Consider the following 19,414-nt stretch of genomic DNA (forward strand, 5'->3'; position numbering starts at 1 on the left):
CGACTTCATAAAAATGCAAGTAATCTGACGTTCTTAGTAGACCATCTAAACACAAAAACAAATAAGATTAACTTTGATCTTTTTGGAATTGATGCTGGTTCGTTTCAAATGAAATAGCTAGATTTGAAAACCAAACATTTGTGGAGTGGTAAGTTCGCGTTTGAAAATTGGAGGTCCAGTAAAACATGCACATTTTGTTGCACAAGTGGACTGCTCTAAAAGAAATACCGCGAGTTGAGGTGCTATTATGTGACGGATGGAATAGTCTTCAAGGATGCTAAAGTGAGGTGAAGAAATTAACATTTGGAGTGGTAACGATCTTCGGGTCAACATACTCATGCTAGCAAGCGTTTTCTTGCATGAACATATATAAAGTATAGAAGCCAACTAACCAAGTAATACAAATCTAGAGGCGTGCTTAAAACTGAAAACAAGTTATGAGCCAGGTTTAAACAAATTTTCATAAGGCATGCAAGGCAAAACTATCGATATACATAATTCTCTTCATGGGGACCATGCGAGACACCACCAAGACGTAAGCTCAACAGACCATATCGCTACCACCCCCACCCCCAACAGTCTGGTGAGCTGTTTACTATCGGTTCAATTAGTGACGGCTATTAGGGGAAGATAATTTAGTTTTAAACGATTTGAAACTAAGGGGAGGTAATAACAGTTCCGCTTGATCTTTTCATTGTCATCTGTAAACTGTCGTCACCGATGACTGCTTTCACGAAGGAGGGGGGAGAGGAGTGGAAAGTGAGGGTGAGAATATATATATATATATATATATATATATATATATATATATATATATATATATATATATATATATATATATTCCTTATCAAATATTATAATATTGAAATAAAAATGTTAGTGGCTCTTTAAAAACTTTGTAATTTGGTAAATTGTAACTTTTGGGTCTTCCGTCTCAAAAGGTTGCCGAACCCTGACTTAGCATGAAGTCTTACAAAAATATTACGAATAACTGGCTCTCGACAAATCGAATTATAAAATAGGCCCACCGAATTTATCGCCCAATAGGCTCATTACATTCAGACTTATGACGTAAAGTAACCATTCCACCCGTGACTACAATATGAACCACAGCAGGAATCGAACCCCACCCTCACCAGCACCGACCCCGTAAAACGCATACAACAACATCCCCGCATTCCCGCAACCAACACCACCCAACATTATAACACATTCTGACCCACACTTTACAAAAAAAAACAAAAAAACATACATCACCCCATTGACCCGACGCTCTATAGCAAATCACTTATCCCACAACATACACACTGCCCCCTATAACCACAGTCCACAACACAACACACGGAGAGAGCAGACCAAACCCAATACACCCGCACTTTATTTCTTTCAAATCGATATAATCTTCTTCTTATTTTATTTTAACTAATGCTGTTAATCAATCGACAGTGTCTTTAAACCACTAATGGAGTCGTTGTTACACTGCAATGGATATATTCATAATCTTTCTGCAATCTATCTCGGCCCTCTGCTGAGAGTGAGTAGTCCAGTAACGGCCAGCCAAGTCCAATCTTTGATGTCCCCCCCCCCCCACCATGAGGTTTTGACGCAAAACAACACACAGGTAAAAAGAAAATATAACGCTACACACAACACACACAATGTATTTAGGATGAATGGATTTATTTGTTTTATGACCGATAGAAAGAGATTTTATGAGACCTAAGCTTTGTTGTTTATGACTCATACATTTATATCAGAGGTCTTTAATGTTATAGATGAGCAACATCTTGTCCTTTGTTCTAATATACAAAACATATTTGGTAAATTGATAGTAAATACAGCTTGATAAGAGGGGAACATTGTTGAATGGATGGATGGTTTGGTGGATCGGTGGATGAGTGGATTGCTGGGTATACGAGGGATGGGTATATGTTTGATTGGATAGGTATATGTGTGGGTGGATGAGAATATATGTGGGTGGATGGGTATATGGGTGAGTAGATGGTTATGTGGGTGGATAGTACATGGGTGGGTAGAAGGGTATGTGGGTGGGTGGATGGGTATACGAGTGGGTGGGTGGGTGTGTGGGTATATTGGTGGGCGGATGGGTATATGGGTGGGTGGATTGGAATATAGATGAATAGATTAAAAAATGGGTGGATGGATGGCTATATGTGTTTGTGGATAGTTATATAAGTTTGGGTGGATGAATTTACAGATGGATGGATGTTATAAAAAATATAAAAGAGTGAGTTGATAGATGTATGGATAATTGGATAAATGGATGAATTAATACATAGATGGATTAATGGATGCGCGGACGGAACGACGGGATAAAGGATAGACGGAGTATAAAACATACATCCCCCCCCCCCCCAGAAAAAATAGAATTTATATTCAAAAGTTATGATTTTACCAGTGTTCAACCCATCCTCCACCCCCCCCCCCCAATCCTCGATAAAATTTTAGTCCCCCTCCAGCCCCTTTTTGAGAAAAAAGTCCCAAAGAAACACTGGTCGCGACATGATTAATTTATCTTTTAAAATCTACAGCTTAACTGCACACGCGAAAGTTCGATAAAGCTTGTTGTTCAAATTTTTATTCTACATAACTAAACAAAAACACAAGCAATGATTCGAACACAATTATTGACAAGGGAGTTTGACTCGGCTGAAAGGGAGAGAACAATGAATTTACTTAGCCTGCTCTGTGTTGCTTGATTAGTCGAACTTGATCTAATCGCCGGATGTTTTTTGGACTTGAGTTGATATCTAGAACAACTTTACGTCCCTGAGTCCACCCAGCTTTGATTGATACCTGAGACTCACAAAACATTAGATCCTTATTTTATCTGCTCTACGTATCATAGGATCTAAACGTGGGACTTTACTTTTTTTAGTTGCTCGTATAGGAAGTAAAGAAAACGTGCAAAACAAAAATAAAATGACATAGAGACCATGAGAACTCTCAGACGTTTTACACCTCCTAGGCTTTGAACAACTCCGTTGTTCAATTTTTTTCTGTATGTCTGTGTGTCTGTCTGTAAATACGATATCTTGAGTACCTTTTTTATATGTAGTTTCTTTTCTATCAACTTTTGAGCGATTTCCGGTATCCAGGAGAGGAATATACTCTAGATTCGGTTGCTAAAAAGTAGATAACGTAAGTACCGTGTAAGTTAGGTAAACGAACAAACCCAATCGAGCGGTTTAATCACGAACTCCTAAATTTCTATCGTACAACTGCCATCGCCCTTACTATTATAGATAGGAATTCGATAAAAGCAAGTGGGATCCACTCCCGCTTTATTTATGCTACAGAGCGTTAAAGGCAAATAGTTCATTGGTGATAATAAAAACCAAAACAATGTTAAAATTAAAGCAGCTGAGTGATAATTAATAGAATATTAAATTCATTTACAAAATATGAAAACTAATTAAACACGGAGTTCGACTGAATTAAACATTGATTTACAATTACAATTTTAAAAAATATACATTTCTGTTTAAATAATGTGTACACGATATTATAGAGCACGAATAATGTAACATCAGCAAGATAACATTTTGAAAACATCTCAAACACAGCCAATAAAAAGTCACGCGAAACGGCGCAATGTAAAATCGATAACAACTTGTTGTTTATCTGATCGATTTGGTGAAGACTGCAGTATGTGACACTGAAAATTGCAACCACAAAATACATGCAAGTCTAATCTATCCTGTCAATACTATCATTTGAGTGAGTACTTAGTTTTACAATTATTTATTTCGTAATGTTATTTTATTAAAATTAACTTTATATCAAATGTTTATAAGTGGTTATTTAAATTAAAATTACAAACGTATATTATAAATTAAATTTTTATATTATTTGACGTAGTTCTTATATATATATATATATATATATATATATATATATATATATATATATATATATATATATATATATATATATATATATATATATATATATATATATGTGGTGTATCTGTCTATCTATAAATGAATAAATATAGAGATATCGATAGATAGATATACTAACAACTCATTTCCCATAAAAAATTCTGAATAATATATTATACGAGCCGACCCGCGGTGTATCACACGCTGCTATTTAGTGTTTTTTTTCTACTTTTCAGTAATTCATAATTTGCGAATTCGACGGTACCAATGCTGCCACTGAAAATATTTGCTTTAAAACACTATTTAATATTATTATCATATTTACTTTAGCATTTTTTATTCAAGATTTTCAGGATTTTCCTCTAATTTGGAGAGGTAATTGTGAAAGAAATGCAAGCTAGATATTTACCCATAAATTTCCAAGCAACGTCTTCATTTATTTGTGGTATCATTTTTGGAATATACGTCTGGTTTGAGTTTCACGGTCCGCTGATCTTAAAGTGTAGTGACGATGGTATCACAGCCATGCGGGCCTTTAGAGTAAAGAACAAGGCTAAAAGTGTAAACTTACCGGACTTGTCGGAAGATAAGTTTTTGTTTATTGGTATAATGACGGCAAGAAAATATCTCGACTCTCGAGCTTTCGCAAGCAGCCAGACATGGGTGTCTCGAGTTCCAGGAAAAGTTGTCTACTTTCTTGGGGAAGGGGAAGAATATACAGGTATATTTTACGTGATTTTTTTTTTGTTAATGTATCAGTCATACTAAGGGCCAACTTTTAACAATTAAAGTATTAATCTGTGTTGACGGAAAGATGTGCGAATCAGTGGTCAACCACCCCTGGCATTACGCCCAGGCCAAAAATCCCTCTAGTCAACTCCCCCCCTCCTCCCTCGTCTCGCCTAATACAAATCTGAACTAGGGCTCAAGCTCTACACCCCCCTCCACTCAACTAATAGTTGACCCTACACCTATTAAGGATAGGGACAAGATGGGATAGTGATAGGGACAGACTTAGTATTATTGATAGTGACAGGCTTGCGAATAAGATTGTGTTTACGGATATGATAAATATAGTTTATGATTAGTTATGGATATATCAAAGATAAGGTTAGGGAAAGGTGAAGGTGGGAATAATATAATAAGACCTGTTGTTTACAAGTTAGCATTATATTGCAGAGTATGACCGTTTTTTATTTTAGAAAATCAGTTGAAAGTCTAAATATACGTAGTTTATATAATACCTTAATTTGCATTAGTACTTAAAGATTGTTAAGTCGAATTTGTCAATGTAAGAAAGTTAAATTTTCTTTTACAAAAAAGGCGTATAGGAAATTGCATGTTTTAAAATGTTTACACTATAACCGTATACAGGAATATTTTTGTTATTTTCTCAGGGGATCTGAATGTCATCCAGTTGAAAGGTATCTCGGAGGAGGATTATCCACCACAGAAGAAATCGTTTGCTATGGTTGAGTACATGAATGAACATTTTGCCAAGGACTACAAGGTAGGGTAGATTTACAGGGCTTTATTTAATGACTAAAAAGTGGGATAGATTTACAGGGCTTTATTTAATGACTAAAAAGCGGGATAGATTTAGAGGCTTTATTTAAGGACTACCAAATGGGATAGATTTAGAGGCTTTATTTAAGGACTACAAAATGGGATAGATTTAGAGGCTTTATTTAAGGACTACAAAATGGGATATATTTAGAGACTTTATTTAAGGACTACAAAGTGGGATAGATTTAGAGGCTTTATGTAAGGACTACAAAGTGGGATAGATTTAGAGGCTTTATTTAAGGACTACAAAATGGGATAGATTTAGAGGCTTTATTTAAGGACTACAAAGTGGGATAGATTTAGAGGCTTTCTTTAAGGACTACAAAGTGGGATAGATTTAGAGGCTTTCTTTAAGGACTACCAAATGGGATAGATTTAGAGGCTTTATTTAAGGACTACAAAGTGGGATAGATTTAGAGGCTTTCTTTAAGGACTACCAAATGGGATAGATTTAGAGGCTTTATTTAAGGACTACAAAGTGGGATAGATTTAGAGGCTTTCTTTAAGGACTACCAAATGGGATAGATTTAGAGGCTTTATTTAAGGACTACAAAATGGGATAGATTTAGAGGCTTTATTTAAGGACTACAAAATGGGATAGATTTAGAGGCTTTCTTTAAGGACTACAAAGTGGGATAGATTTAGAGATTTTAATAAGGGAACACAAGGGTTGAATTGAAGAGAAAAGATAACATGTTGAAGATGGAGGCTGTTGATTTCGATTTCACCAACGTGAGTTAGGTGCAAACTCTCAGCCCAGGATCCAACTCGAGACTTTCGGATTAGCAATTGAACACTCTACCATTCGACCACGGCGCTCTCTTGTATAGGGAAAGTTGTGTTATGAAATAACCCTAATGGTTATCTGTCAAACAATGTGTTTATCATATGAGCTCGTCAATGGAGTCTTATAAACTTTATATGTCATATACTCATAACTGAACCTATTCTGCGGTGCATGTTTTTGTTGTTACTAATTATATGTTTTCTATAATGTTTGTATACCCAGTGGCTGATCCGGGCAGACGATGACGTGTACATAAAGGTGGACGAGCTGGTCAAATTTCTGAAGTCAATCGATGACAAACAACTGCTGTATATAGGTCAACCTGGTTTCGGAAAATCCACCGAACAAGGTGGGTATTACGACTAGATCGGAATAGATTAGGAATGGAATATTCATAACTGCACTCGATTATAAAATAATAATTACACTAATCCGAAGAATTTTGTTTTCAAAATATAATTGAAACCCTTTAAATATAGATGATAAATCCAACACCGCTATGCGTGGTATCCACACCTATCCGCAGATGTGTCTTATCTTATTAGCTATAAGCTCGAATAAACAAACAACATGGTGTCCTTTTACAACAAAATATATATTGAATGCTTTTTAATTGCTGAAAGATTACATTTTAAATGAAACCAAGTTTAAAGTTTTTTATAACTAAAAGATGTTTGTCATTCTTGGCTAGGCAAACTGGGTTTGAATGGCTCATTTTGTATGTCATTCGTGGTTAGGCAAACTAGGTTTGAATGGCTCATTTTGTATGTCATTCTTGTTTAGGCAAACTGGGTTTGATGGGATCATTTTGTATGTCATTCTTGTTTAGGCAAACTGGTTTTGAATGGCTCATTTTGTATGTCATTCTTGTTTAGGCAAACTGGGTATGAATGGCTCATTTTGTATGTCATTCTTGTTTAGGCAAACTGGGTTTGAATGGCTCATTTTGTATGTCATTCTTGTTTAGGCAAACTAGGTTTGAATGGCTCATTCTGTATGGGAGGCCCTGGGGTGATCATGTCGTCCAAGCTAGTGACAAGGGTCGCCCCACGGCTTAAGGAATGTATTAAAGTCACGGCCACAGAGCATGAGGACACGGAGCTTGGTCGGTGCATCACGATCAGCACTGGGGTACAGTGCACAGTAGCGTTTCAGGTAGGTGCATCGTAGTCAGTAATAAGGTGCAGTGCACAATAGGGTTTAAGGTGGGTGCATCGTAACCGTTGCTCAGGTATAGTGCGCAGTAGCGTTCCAGGTAGATGCATCACAATCACTACTAAGGTACAGTGCACAATAATTGAATCACAGAAGGGTATAAGGGGTGGACGATTGGTATTTGTATTTTTTGATGGTTTATTAAATATTTACTGAAAACATTAAAATAACTTCATCGTAATGTATTTAATTTAAATTTGTATCTTAGAACTTTTATTTTAATACATATTTTAAATTTTCTCGCTTATTACTGGCTTAACCGCAGCTTATAGAATCATCAGTGCCTCCAAGTTTGTTTTAATGTATGCACTGGTATCTTTACCTATTGTTTTGTCAATATCTAACATTCATTAAATTATTTTCATTAAAATCTCAGATGAAAGAGCTGTTTTATCAAAACTATGCAGAATTGGACTTACCAAACAGTTCTTTTAAAAAACCATTGGGACGAGACGAGCTTCGGGCGCTGACCCTACATCCGTTGAAAGAATCATCATACGTGTTCCGATTGGAGAATTTCTTTAATCAAAATATTTACCAGGTAAAATTTATTTTTACGAGTAATGACATGCATATAATATTACAGTAGAACTGTAATAATAAAGGGGATTTCCCCCAACTCTATTTAGTATTAAATGTCAACTAGTATTGCGTCATATAGATCGTTGACCTGAGGCTATGCAGTTTTTCGGGTTAGGGGTCGTCCATAAATGACGTCACACTCGTAGGGGGGAGGGGGGTTCCGTAAGTTTTTTGACGATGTGTGATTAGGGGGAGGGGGGGGGGGTCAGATGCTGCGACGTCACACTTTTGCATTATAAAAAGGCTATGTTAGAAAAAGAATTTAGACTTTATTTCGCGTTTTAGAAAACTGCTATAATAAATTGAAATCGGAATTGATTAAAATACGCTATGTTGACAGAGTTCAGAGACAATTTTAGAAAAATATCTATGTTTAAAAAAAAAATTCAACTGCAATCTTGAGGAGGTTTGTAGGCTGAGGTGTGACGTCATTTACAAGACACCTTTGGAAGATGTTCTGGATGAGCTGACATGCAAAGGACTTGCAATTTCCTTTTCTGCTAGTACTGAAATATCAAAGATAAAAAGTTCCCTTTTCAAACCTGACGGTCTATAGGGCAAGTGAAGTAGAGTTCACTTGTTTCTATGACCTCGAAGAGATGAAGAGATAGTGTGGTCAGTCCAGCTCTCTACCGCTAGACCATTCCGTCCCGTAAATCAAAGATAAGCAAACTCTGTAGAACGCACTTTACGTAAACAACTACCCTTCGTCTCAAAATGATAATAAGCCTCCCGTACAAAAGATGGATGGCTGAATTGAGTCTTACAAAATTACCAGCGCCTTTGAAATCATCCAGCTAAGATGGACATAATTTTTACTTTCAATGTTACTGTGAAAGGGGTCCCATGTCCCATTACTTTATCCACATGATAAAGTAACATCAATACACTTCTGTTATATCGAATAAAAACACTATAATTTTCAACTAAAGATTCCTATTGGCAGCTCTTTAATTTAGTATTATACATCATCAGTGGGAGATACAAAGTAATCACAGTACGGTTGTAGTTCGGTTGTAGTTCGCAGGGAAAAAAAGGGCTCAGAGGAAGAACATTTCTAGCATTAAAAGTAGCTAGTGGAAAACAATGTCGTAAAAACACATTAAGTCATGCAAATAAAAAAACAACGCTAATAGGTTAAAAGTAAAAAAAAAACTGGGTAAAACTAAGTGAAATCACAAAAAATAAATAAAAATAAAGCTGAACTTCTGATTAAGAATGTAGAAATGAAGTGTTACGGTTTTGATTTTAAGTTTAAATAGTATTGCTTTGAGAACGCTTTAAAGAAAGAACTGACCGATGAAGTTATTGTATTCGTTCTCATAAGTGGACTCTGGCTCTATCTTTTTTTTATATTTTAATTTGTATATACATAAATGTTAAGGAAACTGATTTTTTAAAATCATATAATCATAACTGTACCTATTCTGTGGTGTATGCTTTTTTTATTACTAATTATAGATGAATCGATAATTTTGGTCATGATTGAAACTTCTGCTCTAGAGACTCACAAAGAGAGCAGCAGACCTGAAAGCTACACTTGAAACACTAGATACCGTGGGACAGGGTACCGACATGCTCGCCTTAAGTAAAGATAAGATTGTTAGGTCATCTCAACCTCAACATGATGTCAATAACAGCCAGATCACTAATTTAGAAGGTGATTCCATGTCATATAACTCTGGACAGTAGTATCAAAAATCATAATTATATATATACTAGCCGTCCCGGCCAGGTCCTGCTCTAGCTTCTGTAAAAAACCTTTTTGTTAAAGACCATTACCTGTGTGTTTAGTAATCATCATAAACCCGGCACTGCCCACCCAAACCACAACCAACCAAAACCAAAACAACAAAACGCAAACATAACGCTAACACAATTACAAATACAAACGAAAACAAAAACCTAACAACAAACCCAACCACAAACACCAATACAAACACAAAGAAAAAACAAATAAAAAAGCAAACAAAAACCTAACAACAAACCTAACCACAACCACAAACACCAATACGAACACAAAGAAAAAAACAAACGGAAAAGCAAACGAAAACAAACCAAATCCAAACGCAAACGCAAAACCAACCACAAACACAAACACAAACCCAAAGAAAAAAACACAAACGAAAAAGCAAACGAAAACAACACAAACGCAAAACCAACCACAAACACAAATACAAACACAAACCTAAAGAAAAAAACACAAACGAAAACGAAAACGAAAAAAGAAAGAACAAAAACGAACCAAATCAAAACGCAACCACTAAAGCAAACCCAACCTAAACACAAAGAAAACACTAACGCGAACATAAACGCAAAGTGCTCACAGTCTAGCCCGGGGCAGAATCGCCTGTTTCAGCTTAATAATCGACTCTAGTACCCCGACTTATTCATAGTCTTTTGCACTCACTTAAACGAACGTAGGTACGAAACCAAACCAAATGAACAATTATAATATTCCAAGCTTATTCGTAAAATACCTACAACATTTGCACTTGATCAATCCCCGCTAATTATGAAATTATTTTTTTTCCAACACCAAAACAAAGTAATAAAAAGTAAATTCTTTTCCACTAATGCAATGTTTTATAAAGGGAAGTAATTGTGTTTTCCTAATTTATCAAAGGGAAGTAAGTGCTAAAGGACTAAATATAAATAATTTTCAGACATAATTAGAATTTTTGTTATCTTTTTAAAATTGAGTTTAATGAACATGCCGACAATTATTACTATCAGTTTAAAGAATGAAAATTATTTCCCAACACTTTCAATAGTAATTTTTTAACTCATAAATTTACAGAATTGAGCTTTATATATATATATATATATATATATATATATATATATATATATATATATATATATATATATATATATATATATCGGATATAAACATTAATTTATATACATATTTCTAAAATCTGTATTACTCTATTATCAGATGATGCTAACAAACGACCAGATGTAGAGACCCGCATAGAACATATCAGTTTGTTACCTAAGGTTTGTAGCAATGCCTAATCAGCGTAATTAATTATCGTATTTTGCTGTTAAAATAAACTACAAAATTAGATAAGAAATGTGTACGTGATTGTTTTAGAAAGATCAGAGGTTTTAATAAATCAGGAATGTATATTTATGTTTTTAGTTTTTTGGACATGTAAAAGCTAATTATATTATTATATAGGATACTTTTTAAAATTTATCTATCAGTAATTATGCATTTTAAATGTTATAACAGTAATTCGATATTTTAGTTGTTAAATATAATTAGTATTTCATTTCTTTTTTTCAATTCCACCCTTACTTGATGAAATAGAGATCAATTACGATTTAACATGTTTTCTTTAAAACACAATCTTGACAGACATAATTATAAACATAACAAACTGTGCTTATTAAAATTTAGAAATCTCAAGAAGAAATATATATGTAGGTTTGAATGTGTTTTTGAGGCCTACATTCTAAACTAGATAAGGTTAGTTTAGGGAACAGCTATTTAAGAAAAGATTGATTCACGTTTATTCATATGTGGTTTAAAATCATTTCCGACAGGGGAGATCAATTTATCAAGGTCCAGACCAGCTTTGGGAATTTATTCGCTACAAGACAATGTTCAGTGCTAAGTTGGAGACGGGAAAACTTGTGTTTCCATTGGAGCACAAAGGTAGACGTGACCTGCACCAAGAGATGGTTAAGTGAGCATTAATTTATTATACAGATGGCTAATGACCAAAAACTTTAAATATAATCATTAGTAAAAGTATTAAAATTGTCATTGCCCAAAATCCTAACATATATAACAAAATAAAGAAAGATGATATTATTATACTTTAGTATATAAATGTAAAGAGAAATATGAATTTGCAATACTTTAAAGTTTGCATTTATAACAGAGGAAAATAATGTTATAAAACGATACAATACTAAAATATGTAAAGAGAAATACGAACTTGCAATATTTATACATATACAACAAAGTACAGTAACATGATATTATGATACTATATGTAGAAATGATAAGAACATTTTGAAAAATAATTTCACTACGTAGATATGCGATGTCTTACCTCCAACATCAAAGGATGGCACCAAATTTTGTCAATACGACCTACCAGAGACTGTCCACCAACAGAGGAGTGGAGGTCTTGTTGTTCATCAAGACATGGAACAAGGGGAGAAAATCTATTCAACCAATTTACTTAAGGAAACCATTACGAAGTTTGTTTGTAGATGTTAGGTAATTGATTTAATAAGTTTGACGAGATCGGTCCGATCACTGTTCTTAACGGCAGTAGAAAAAAAAACTGAATTCAGAAATGTAATATTTTCTGCATCAAAGAATTAAAATTTGGAAAATACTTTGAGAATACGTTTCATTAAACAAAAAAAAATTCCATGATAATATTGGCTATATTTTTATATATATATATCAATACTTCCAGATATAATTTTTTTGAAAAGTGTCGTTTTACATTAAAATCGTGTTCATTGTGCATTTTATGCTTACAAATTTCCAGTTTTGAATAAACACAACAAATTATAAAAAAAAAAGTATAAAAATATTACTTCTCTGCGCTATCTCCGTATAACTTATACTAGCATATAAAACTGCAGCAATTCTTTGTTTCTATTATTCCGTGGGAACGAAAAATAAACAATGTGTTTTAGTTATTTTAAAAAGTTTTTGTTTATTTTTCGAAAATATTAATGGTTTAATAAAGTCCGCCGAAATAAAAACAATGTTTTTCATGACCAAATTAATTTTAATAACATCACACACGATTTATAAAAAGTTTAATGAACCATTCGAGACTTTTGACGTAGGGGTCCAATGGAAAATGTCGTCTCTTTATGCTATAGGCGTGGACGTCGAATGAAAACATAACTGAAAACAAAGCACGTTTGTAGATTTTAGGTAATAGAAATGACGGTATTTTGTAGACTTTAGGCTTGGTTATTGAATGAAAATTCACTTGATTACATGTCAGCTGTATTTTGACAGAGAGGCTGGCGAGGAGATGGGAAACCAAGAAAAAACAATTTATATCCTTATGCCGCTGTTTCGGAGGTCTTCGATTTATAAAAGATTTTTGGGTATGCATGCGTCTGCAGTTAAGGGTGAGTAACTTGTGTTTGCGATTAAATAAATGAATGGATTCATTTGTAAAACGTTTTATATGGGATGTAATTAACCTTTGTGGGTCTAAGACATAATCAAAGTCATTGTTATAGATTCACAAATTGTTTATCTTTTAAAAAAAATATTAAAAGTTTTTTTGTAAAAAATAGAACTAATGTAACTTAAATTCACACTTATACATCTCAGATCAATTCATTGAATAAAATGTATGTTGTGTGTGTTATATAAACCAACATTGGTGTTTATAATTAGAACAAGTCGTTATATGTACTAGGGGCAAAATTGATAAATACAAGTTTACATCTAAGTAAACTCCTTTTATAGCAAAGGTACATTATTTTATATTTGAATTTATTTGGAAACCTAAAAAATATGCACATTTAGATAGAATGGATGGTCTAATTGTATATCATTTTATTACTAGCCCAAATGGCAAGAGTTTAATTTATTAAGTCCATATGACTTAATCCACCTAGTAGAAGTGGGTTCCTAGCATTTATTGGGAAAGTAACAGTATCGTGTAAGAGTGTTGACGACATTATCACCACATAATATAAAAAAAATTGTTTAATTTCATTTGTGTTATTAAAAATCATTTGAACACCTGACCTGTAATACTATTTTTGCCCCCCCCCCCCCCCTAATGCTCCTCGTAATATCAAGAAAACGAAGCTAAATTAAAAAAAAAAAAACTAAACTAAACGATTTTGAAATATTATTTATATATCTCGGTTGCTAGGCTACAGAGGCAAGGTCCAACTAAGGCTGGTCTTGTTTGTAGATGACATAGGTGAGCACAATCTAATAACTACCATGACGTCATCAGCTCTGAGAAGCCACCCTCATTTGGATATCACAATCTTGTATTTAGAGGGACCTTTCAACAGAGGCAAAGGTAAATTTGGTGACCTAAGAAAAGGAAAAATATAACACTTTACTCTGCAGTTAAAGGCTTACTGGAAAATGTTAATTTCTTTTTCAGTTAATCGACATTGTTTTTTCGTTGAGCAAGGTTGCTTTAAAATGTTATAATAACAGATAGTATAATATGAAATTATTATTGTTTCTCTCTTTTACTAAACATCTATGGTAATGCTGACAATTAAATAGTCAAATATTTACCTTGTTTATTTAAGACCTCGTTGTTCTACAGATATATGAAATAAGACTGATAATATTCATGTCATAAAAAGAAAAAAAAAATGTCTTTCATAATTGTATCGAACAAAACATAGTTTTAAATTGTTGAAAATTGAAATACTTAGATATAAAACATATAATTTATGTGTTAACCAAATGTAATGTATCATTGTGTATGCTTGTGTTAATAAGTAAAGTAAAGTTGTATCAGAAAGGAACAATTTGATATATTTTAGGTTTGATGACAGCATTGAGTGACCTCCCTATATCCTCTCTACTCCTCTTCATGGATGTAGATATGGAATACTCCTCTCATTTTCTTTACCGTGTCTCCAAGTATACAGTCATGGGCAGAAGCACATTTTTCCCTATTTATTTTGTTCATTATAAGTAGGTTTTATTTTACAAATCTGGATTGTTATTGTTTTCCAATACAGTTTTAATGCCAAAATTAGTAATTCTTCTGTGATCAGATTCAATATACTTTTCTATCATATAATAAACATATACCAAAATCTAATAGTCAAAAACTCATAAAATAGATTTTACCAATAATCGATTATCCAAGAATAATAGGCCTATATAAATAGCCTATATAGGGATTCATATATATTTTTAATATATGTGTGTTATAAATAACGTTATGTATTATGTCCATGCTCCTAGCCCAGATTCTGTGTGTTACAAGCAAGATGACTGTGATACCCTACTCAACAGCCGACGTGATGAAGTGGGGCTGTGGAGAAGTTTTAGTTTTGGCATTGGTGCAGTTTACAAGGGTGATTTAATCAAGTGAGTTTTAGTTTTGGCATTGGTGCAGTTTATAAGGGTGATTTAATCAAGAGAGTTTTAGTTTTGGCATTGGTGCAGTTTATAAGGGTGATTTAATCAAGTGAGTTTTAGTTTTGGCATTGGTGCAGTTTATAAGGGTGATTTAATCAAGTGAGTTTTAGTTTTGGCATTGGTGCAGTTTATAAGGGTGATCTAATCAAGTGAGTTTTAGTTTTGGCATTGGTGCAGTTTATAAGGGTGATTTAATCAAGTGAGTTTTAGTTTTAATTTTGGCATTGGTGCAGTTTACAAGGGTGATTTAATCAAGTGAGTTTTAGTTTTGGCATTGGTGCAGTTTATAAGGGTGATCTAATCAAGTGAGTTTTAGTTTTGGCATTGGTGCAGTTTATAAGGGTGATTTAATCAAGTGAGTTTTAGTTTTGGCATTGGTGCAGTTTATAAGGGTGATTTAATCAAGTGAGTTTTAGTTTTGGCATTGGTGCAGTTTATAAGGGTGATCTAATCAAGTGAGTTTTAGTTTTGGCATTGGTGCAGTTTATAAGGGTGATTTAATCAAGTGAGTTTTAGTTTTGGCATTGGTGCAGTTTATAAGGGTGATTTAATCAAGTGAGTTTTAGTTTTAGTTTTGGCATTGGTGCTGTTTACAAGGGTGATTTAATCAAGTGAGTTTTAGTTTTGGTTGTCTAGTGATCTTATCAAGTGAGTTTTAGTTTTGGTATTGATGATGTATACACAAGTTATCAAGCGAGCTTTTGGCTTAGTGCCATGTACTGAAAAAATCTACTAAAACCCAGATGGTTTTCAGACATCCTGCCAAGCTCCTTGAATGAGTTGACTTTCTGGTCAATTGGATAGTCAGTTGATATCTTGTCATGGCAACATTTAGAGAAAATAATTTCTAAATCCAAATTTGAAAGAAATATGTTAACATTAATTTTTCTCAAAGTTAAAATTTCTGTTTATGAATATCTTAACATTGAGGCCTTTTCAAATTATTGTGTGTTGACAGTCGTGTCTTTAATAATTGCAATAGCTATTATTTGTTATTATATTTGCTTCTTCAGAGCTGGAGGGTTTAAGACAGATATTGAAGGATGGGGACTTGAGGATGTTGATTTCTTTGAAAAATGTATCACTGCTGGTCTGGAAGTGATCCGAGGCTCAGACCCTTCCTTGCTTCACAGGTTAGTCAGTACAACTTTGTAGGAAACATTGGCAGCTCAACAAACGCTTACAAAATAAAATTTACAGGTTAGTCAGTACAACTTTCTAAGAAACATTTGCAGCTAAACAAACGCTTACAAGATAAATTTCACAGGTTAGTCAGTACACACTTCTAAGAAACATTTGCAGCTCAACATTGAAACAGAGGCGTCCAAAATAAAATTCACAGGTTAGTCAGTACAACTTTCTAAGAAACATTTGCAGCTAAACAAACGCTTACAAGATAAATTTCACAGGTTAGTCAGTACAACTTTCTAAGAAACATTTGCAGCTCAACATTGAAACAGAGGCGTCCAAAATAAAATTCACAGGTTAGTCAGTACAAATTTGTAGGAAACATTTGCAGCTAAACAAACGCTTACAAGATAAATTTCACAGGTTAGTCAGTACAACTTTCTAAGAAACATTTGCAGCTCAACATTGAAACAGAGGCGTCCAAAATAAAATTCACAGGTTAGTCAGTACAAATTTGTAGGAAACATTTGCAGCTAAACAAACGCTTACAAGATAAATTTCACAGGTTAGTCAGTACAACTTTCTAAGAAACATTTGCAGCTCAACATTGAAACAGAGGCGTCCAAAATATGATTCACAGGTTAGTCAGTACAAATTTGTAGGAAAGATTTGCAGCTAAACAAACGCTTACAAGATAAATTTCACAGGTTAGTCAGTACAACTTTCTAAGAAACATTTGCAGCTCAACATTGAAACAGAGGCGTCCAAAATATGATTCACAGGTTAGTCAGTACATATTTGTAGGAAACATTTGCAGCTAAACAAACGCTTACAAGATAAATTTCACAGGTTAGTCAGTACAACTTTCTAAGAAACATTTGCAGCTCAACATTGAAACAGAGGCGTCCAAAATATGATTCACAGGTTAGTCAGTACATATTTGTAGGAAACATTGGCAGCTCAACAAACGCTTACAACATAAATTTCACAGGTTAGTCAGTACATCTTTGTAGGAAACATTGGCAGCTCAACATTGAAACAGAGGCGTCCAAAATAAAATTTACAGGTTAGTCAGTACAACTTTCTAAGAAACATTGGTAGCTCAACATTGAAACAGAGGTGTCCAAAATAAAATTTACAGGTTAGTCAGTACAACTTTCTAAGAAATATTGGTAGCTCAACATTGAAACAGAGGCGTCCAAACTAAAATTTACAGGTTAGTCAGTACAACTTTGTAGGAAACATTTGCAGCTCAACATTGAAACAGAGGCGTCCAAACTAAAATTTACAGGTTAGTCAGTACAACTTTGTAGGAAACATTTGCAGCTCAACATTGAAACAGAAGCTTCCAAAATGGAATTCACAGATTAGTCAGTACATCTTTCTAGGAAAAATGTAACTTAGCTTAAATAAAATATATTGTTTATACACCTTGGTAATATGTTTCAAAAGTTTTAAAAATGTATTGTTGTTACATTTTTAAGGTGCGCGGACCTTTGACCACAGGTGCTTTGACCATAGGGGGTTTGGCCATAGGGGGTTTGACCACAGGTGTTTTTGCAGCAGAGGGTCTTTGATCACAGGTGGTTTGTCCAATGCTGGCGTTTGATAATAAGCGCTTTGTCCATATATTGTAATGATTTATTTTAAATATTGTGTAATTATATTTTAAATTGCGGCAGGATATGCTAATTCATCATATATAAATACAAGTCATCTAAACCATACAATTATTACTTCTTTGACTACACTGTTGGCATGTTTTTTTATCCTTTGTTATCCTTTCTATTTATGTATATTTTCAAGTACATCTACATTATTTATTTGTGAAACTTTGATATATGTCGCATTATTTATGTTCCATTTATATTTAAAATAAATTGTATGAGGCGTACCACCAGCCTTTATGTGGAGACTAAAATATCGTTCTTAACTTTTTTTAGTACGTTAATTTCTATTAATGGACTCCCAGGAAACATGTATAAAATCGTATTAGTTGTATCACAAATTTAAATCAAATAACAATTTATAATATCTATTTTAAAATCTATTTATTATGGTTAACCCCGCTCTGTTGTCAAAGCTACGCTGTGGTCAAACCCCCTATGGTCAAACCCCCTATGGTCAACGCTCCGCTGTGGTCAAAGCCCCGCTGTGGTCAAACCCCCTATGGTAAAACCCCCTATGGTCAACGCTCCGCTGTGGTCAAAGCCCCGCTGTGGTCAAACCCCCTATGGTCAAACCCCCTATGGTCAACGCTCCGCTGTGGTCAAACTCCCTATGGTCAAAGCACCTGTGGTCAAAGCACCTAGGACCATTTTTAAAAGGCTTTTGAGCTCATTTATTTTATTTAGTCAACTTGAAAGTAAAATAATAGAGTACATTTGTTTTTGCATATAATGGTTAATAAAAAGTGTAATTATATTCCAAAATGCTTTGTCTCTCAGAAAATTATTAATCTTTACTATTCCTGCTCCCCCTCTACAGATATCACCCCAGAGAATGCGACACGTCCCTTCCAGAAAATCAGCTGCAACAGTGTGTAGACAGTGGTTCAGCCATGCTGGGCTCAGTGAAAAGTCTGTATCGTATGTTGAGTGACTTCTCAAAAGAGGATGCTGATTTGATAGGGTAATGAAAGCCACGACAAGATAGGAAGCTGTTCAAGTACATGACATTGAATTCATATAGAGACAGAAAGATGTTCAAATACATGACATTGAATGTCATATAAGGACATGGAGCTTTTCAAAGACATGACATTGAATGCCACATCAACAGAGGGCGCTGCTTAAATTCAAAATGGCAATATATGTATATTTAAATTATAACTATATTCTAAATTGGTATAATAATAGGCATTGTTTCTTTTATAATTAATAAAACTCTAAAATGTAAGACTTAAGATAAAATTATTTTTATTTCTAACCTTGTATGTAAAGCAGTGAGGGGTACGACTGACCACAATATCCCTTTAATGCTAAGTAAAGAGAGATTAATTCACTCTAGTTCATCTGAGAAAACTTTTAAACATTTAAAACACTAAAGTTAGAACACTCGGGGTCCGAGGAAGCGAGATGTATAAATAACACCAGTAGTTAACAT

At 33.9% G+C, this 19,414-nt stretch overlaps 1 protein-coding gene across 1 annotated transcript; it reads left to right on the forward strand.

Moving 5' to 3' along the window:
- Positions 1–4,295: 4,295 nt before the first annotated feature.
- LOC131939951 (chondroitin sulfate synthase 1-like) lies at positions 4,296–18,944 on the forward strand. Its single transcript, XM_059298480.1, has 15 exons — positions 4,296–4,626; positions 5,303–5,415; positions 6,481–6,607; positions 7,226–7,413; positions 7,850–8,014; positions 9,559–9,715; positions 10,997–11,058; positions 11,611–11,753; positions 12,110–12,295; positions 13,061–13,176; positions 13,938–14,093; positions 14,575–14,728; positions 15,005–15,130; positions 16,195–16,314; positions 18,797–18,944. Exons 1-15 carry the CDS (start codon positions 4,296–4,298, stop codon positions 18,942–18,944), a joined length of 2,292 nt encoding a protein of 763 aa, XP_059154463.1.
- The last annotated feature ends 470 nt before the right edge of the window (positions 18,945–19,414 follow it).

Source organism: Physella acuta, unplaced genomic scaffold (assembly GCF_028476545.2).
Source record: "Physella acuta isolate Inbredline_101_S28 unplaced genomic scaffold, ASM2847654v3 ptg000305l, whole genome shotgun sequence".
Classification (NCBI taxonomy): domain Eukaryota; kingdom Metazoa; phylum Mollusca; class Gastropoda; family Physidae; genus Physella; species Physella acuta.

Excerpts from the sequence above, each read along its gene's own strand:
- LOC131939951 (XM_059298480.1), top strand. The coding sequence starts at position 4,296 with ATGCAAGCTAGATATTTACCCATAAATTTCCAAGCAACGTCTTCATTT. Across the intron at positions 7,414-7,849 it reads AGTGCACAGTAGCGTTTCAG|ATGAAAGAGCTGTTTTATCA; the intron begins GTAGGTGCATCG and ends TTAAAATCTCAG. Across the intron at positions 14,729-15,004 it reads ATTTATTTTGTTCATTATAA|CCCAGATTCTGTGTGTTACA; the intron begins GTAGGTTTTATT and ends CCATGCTCCTAG.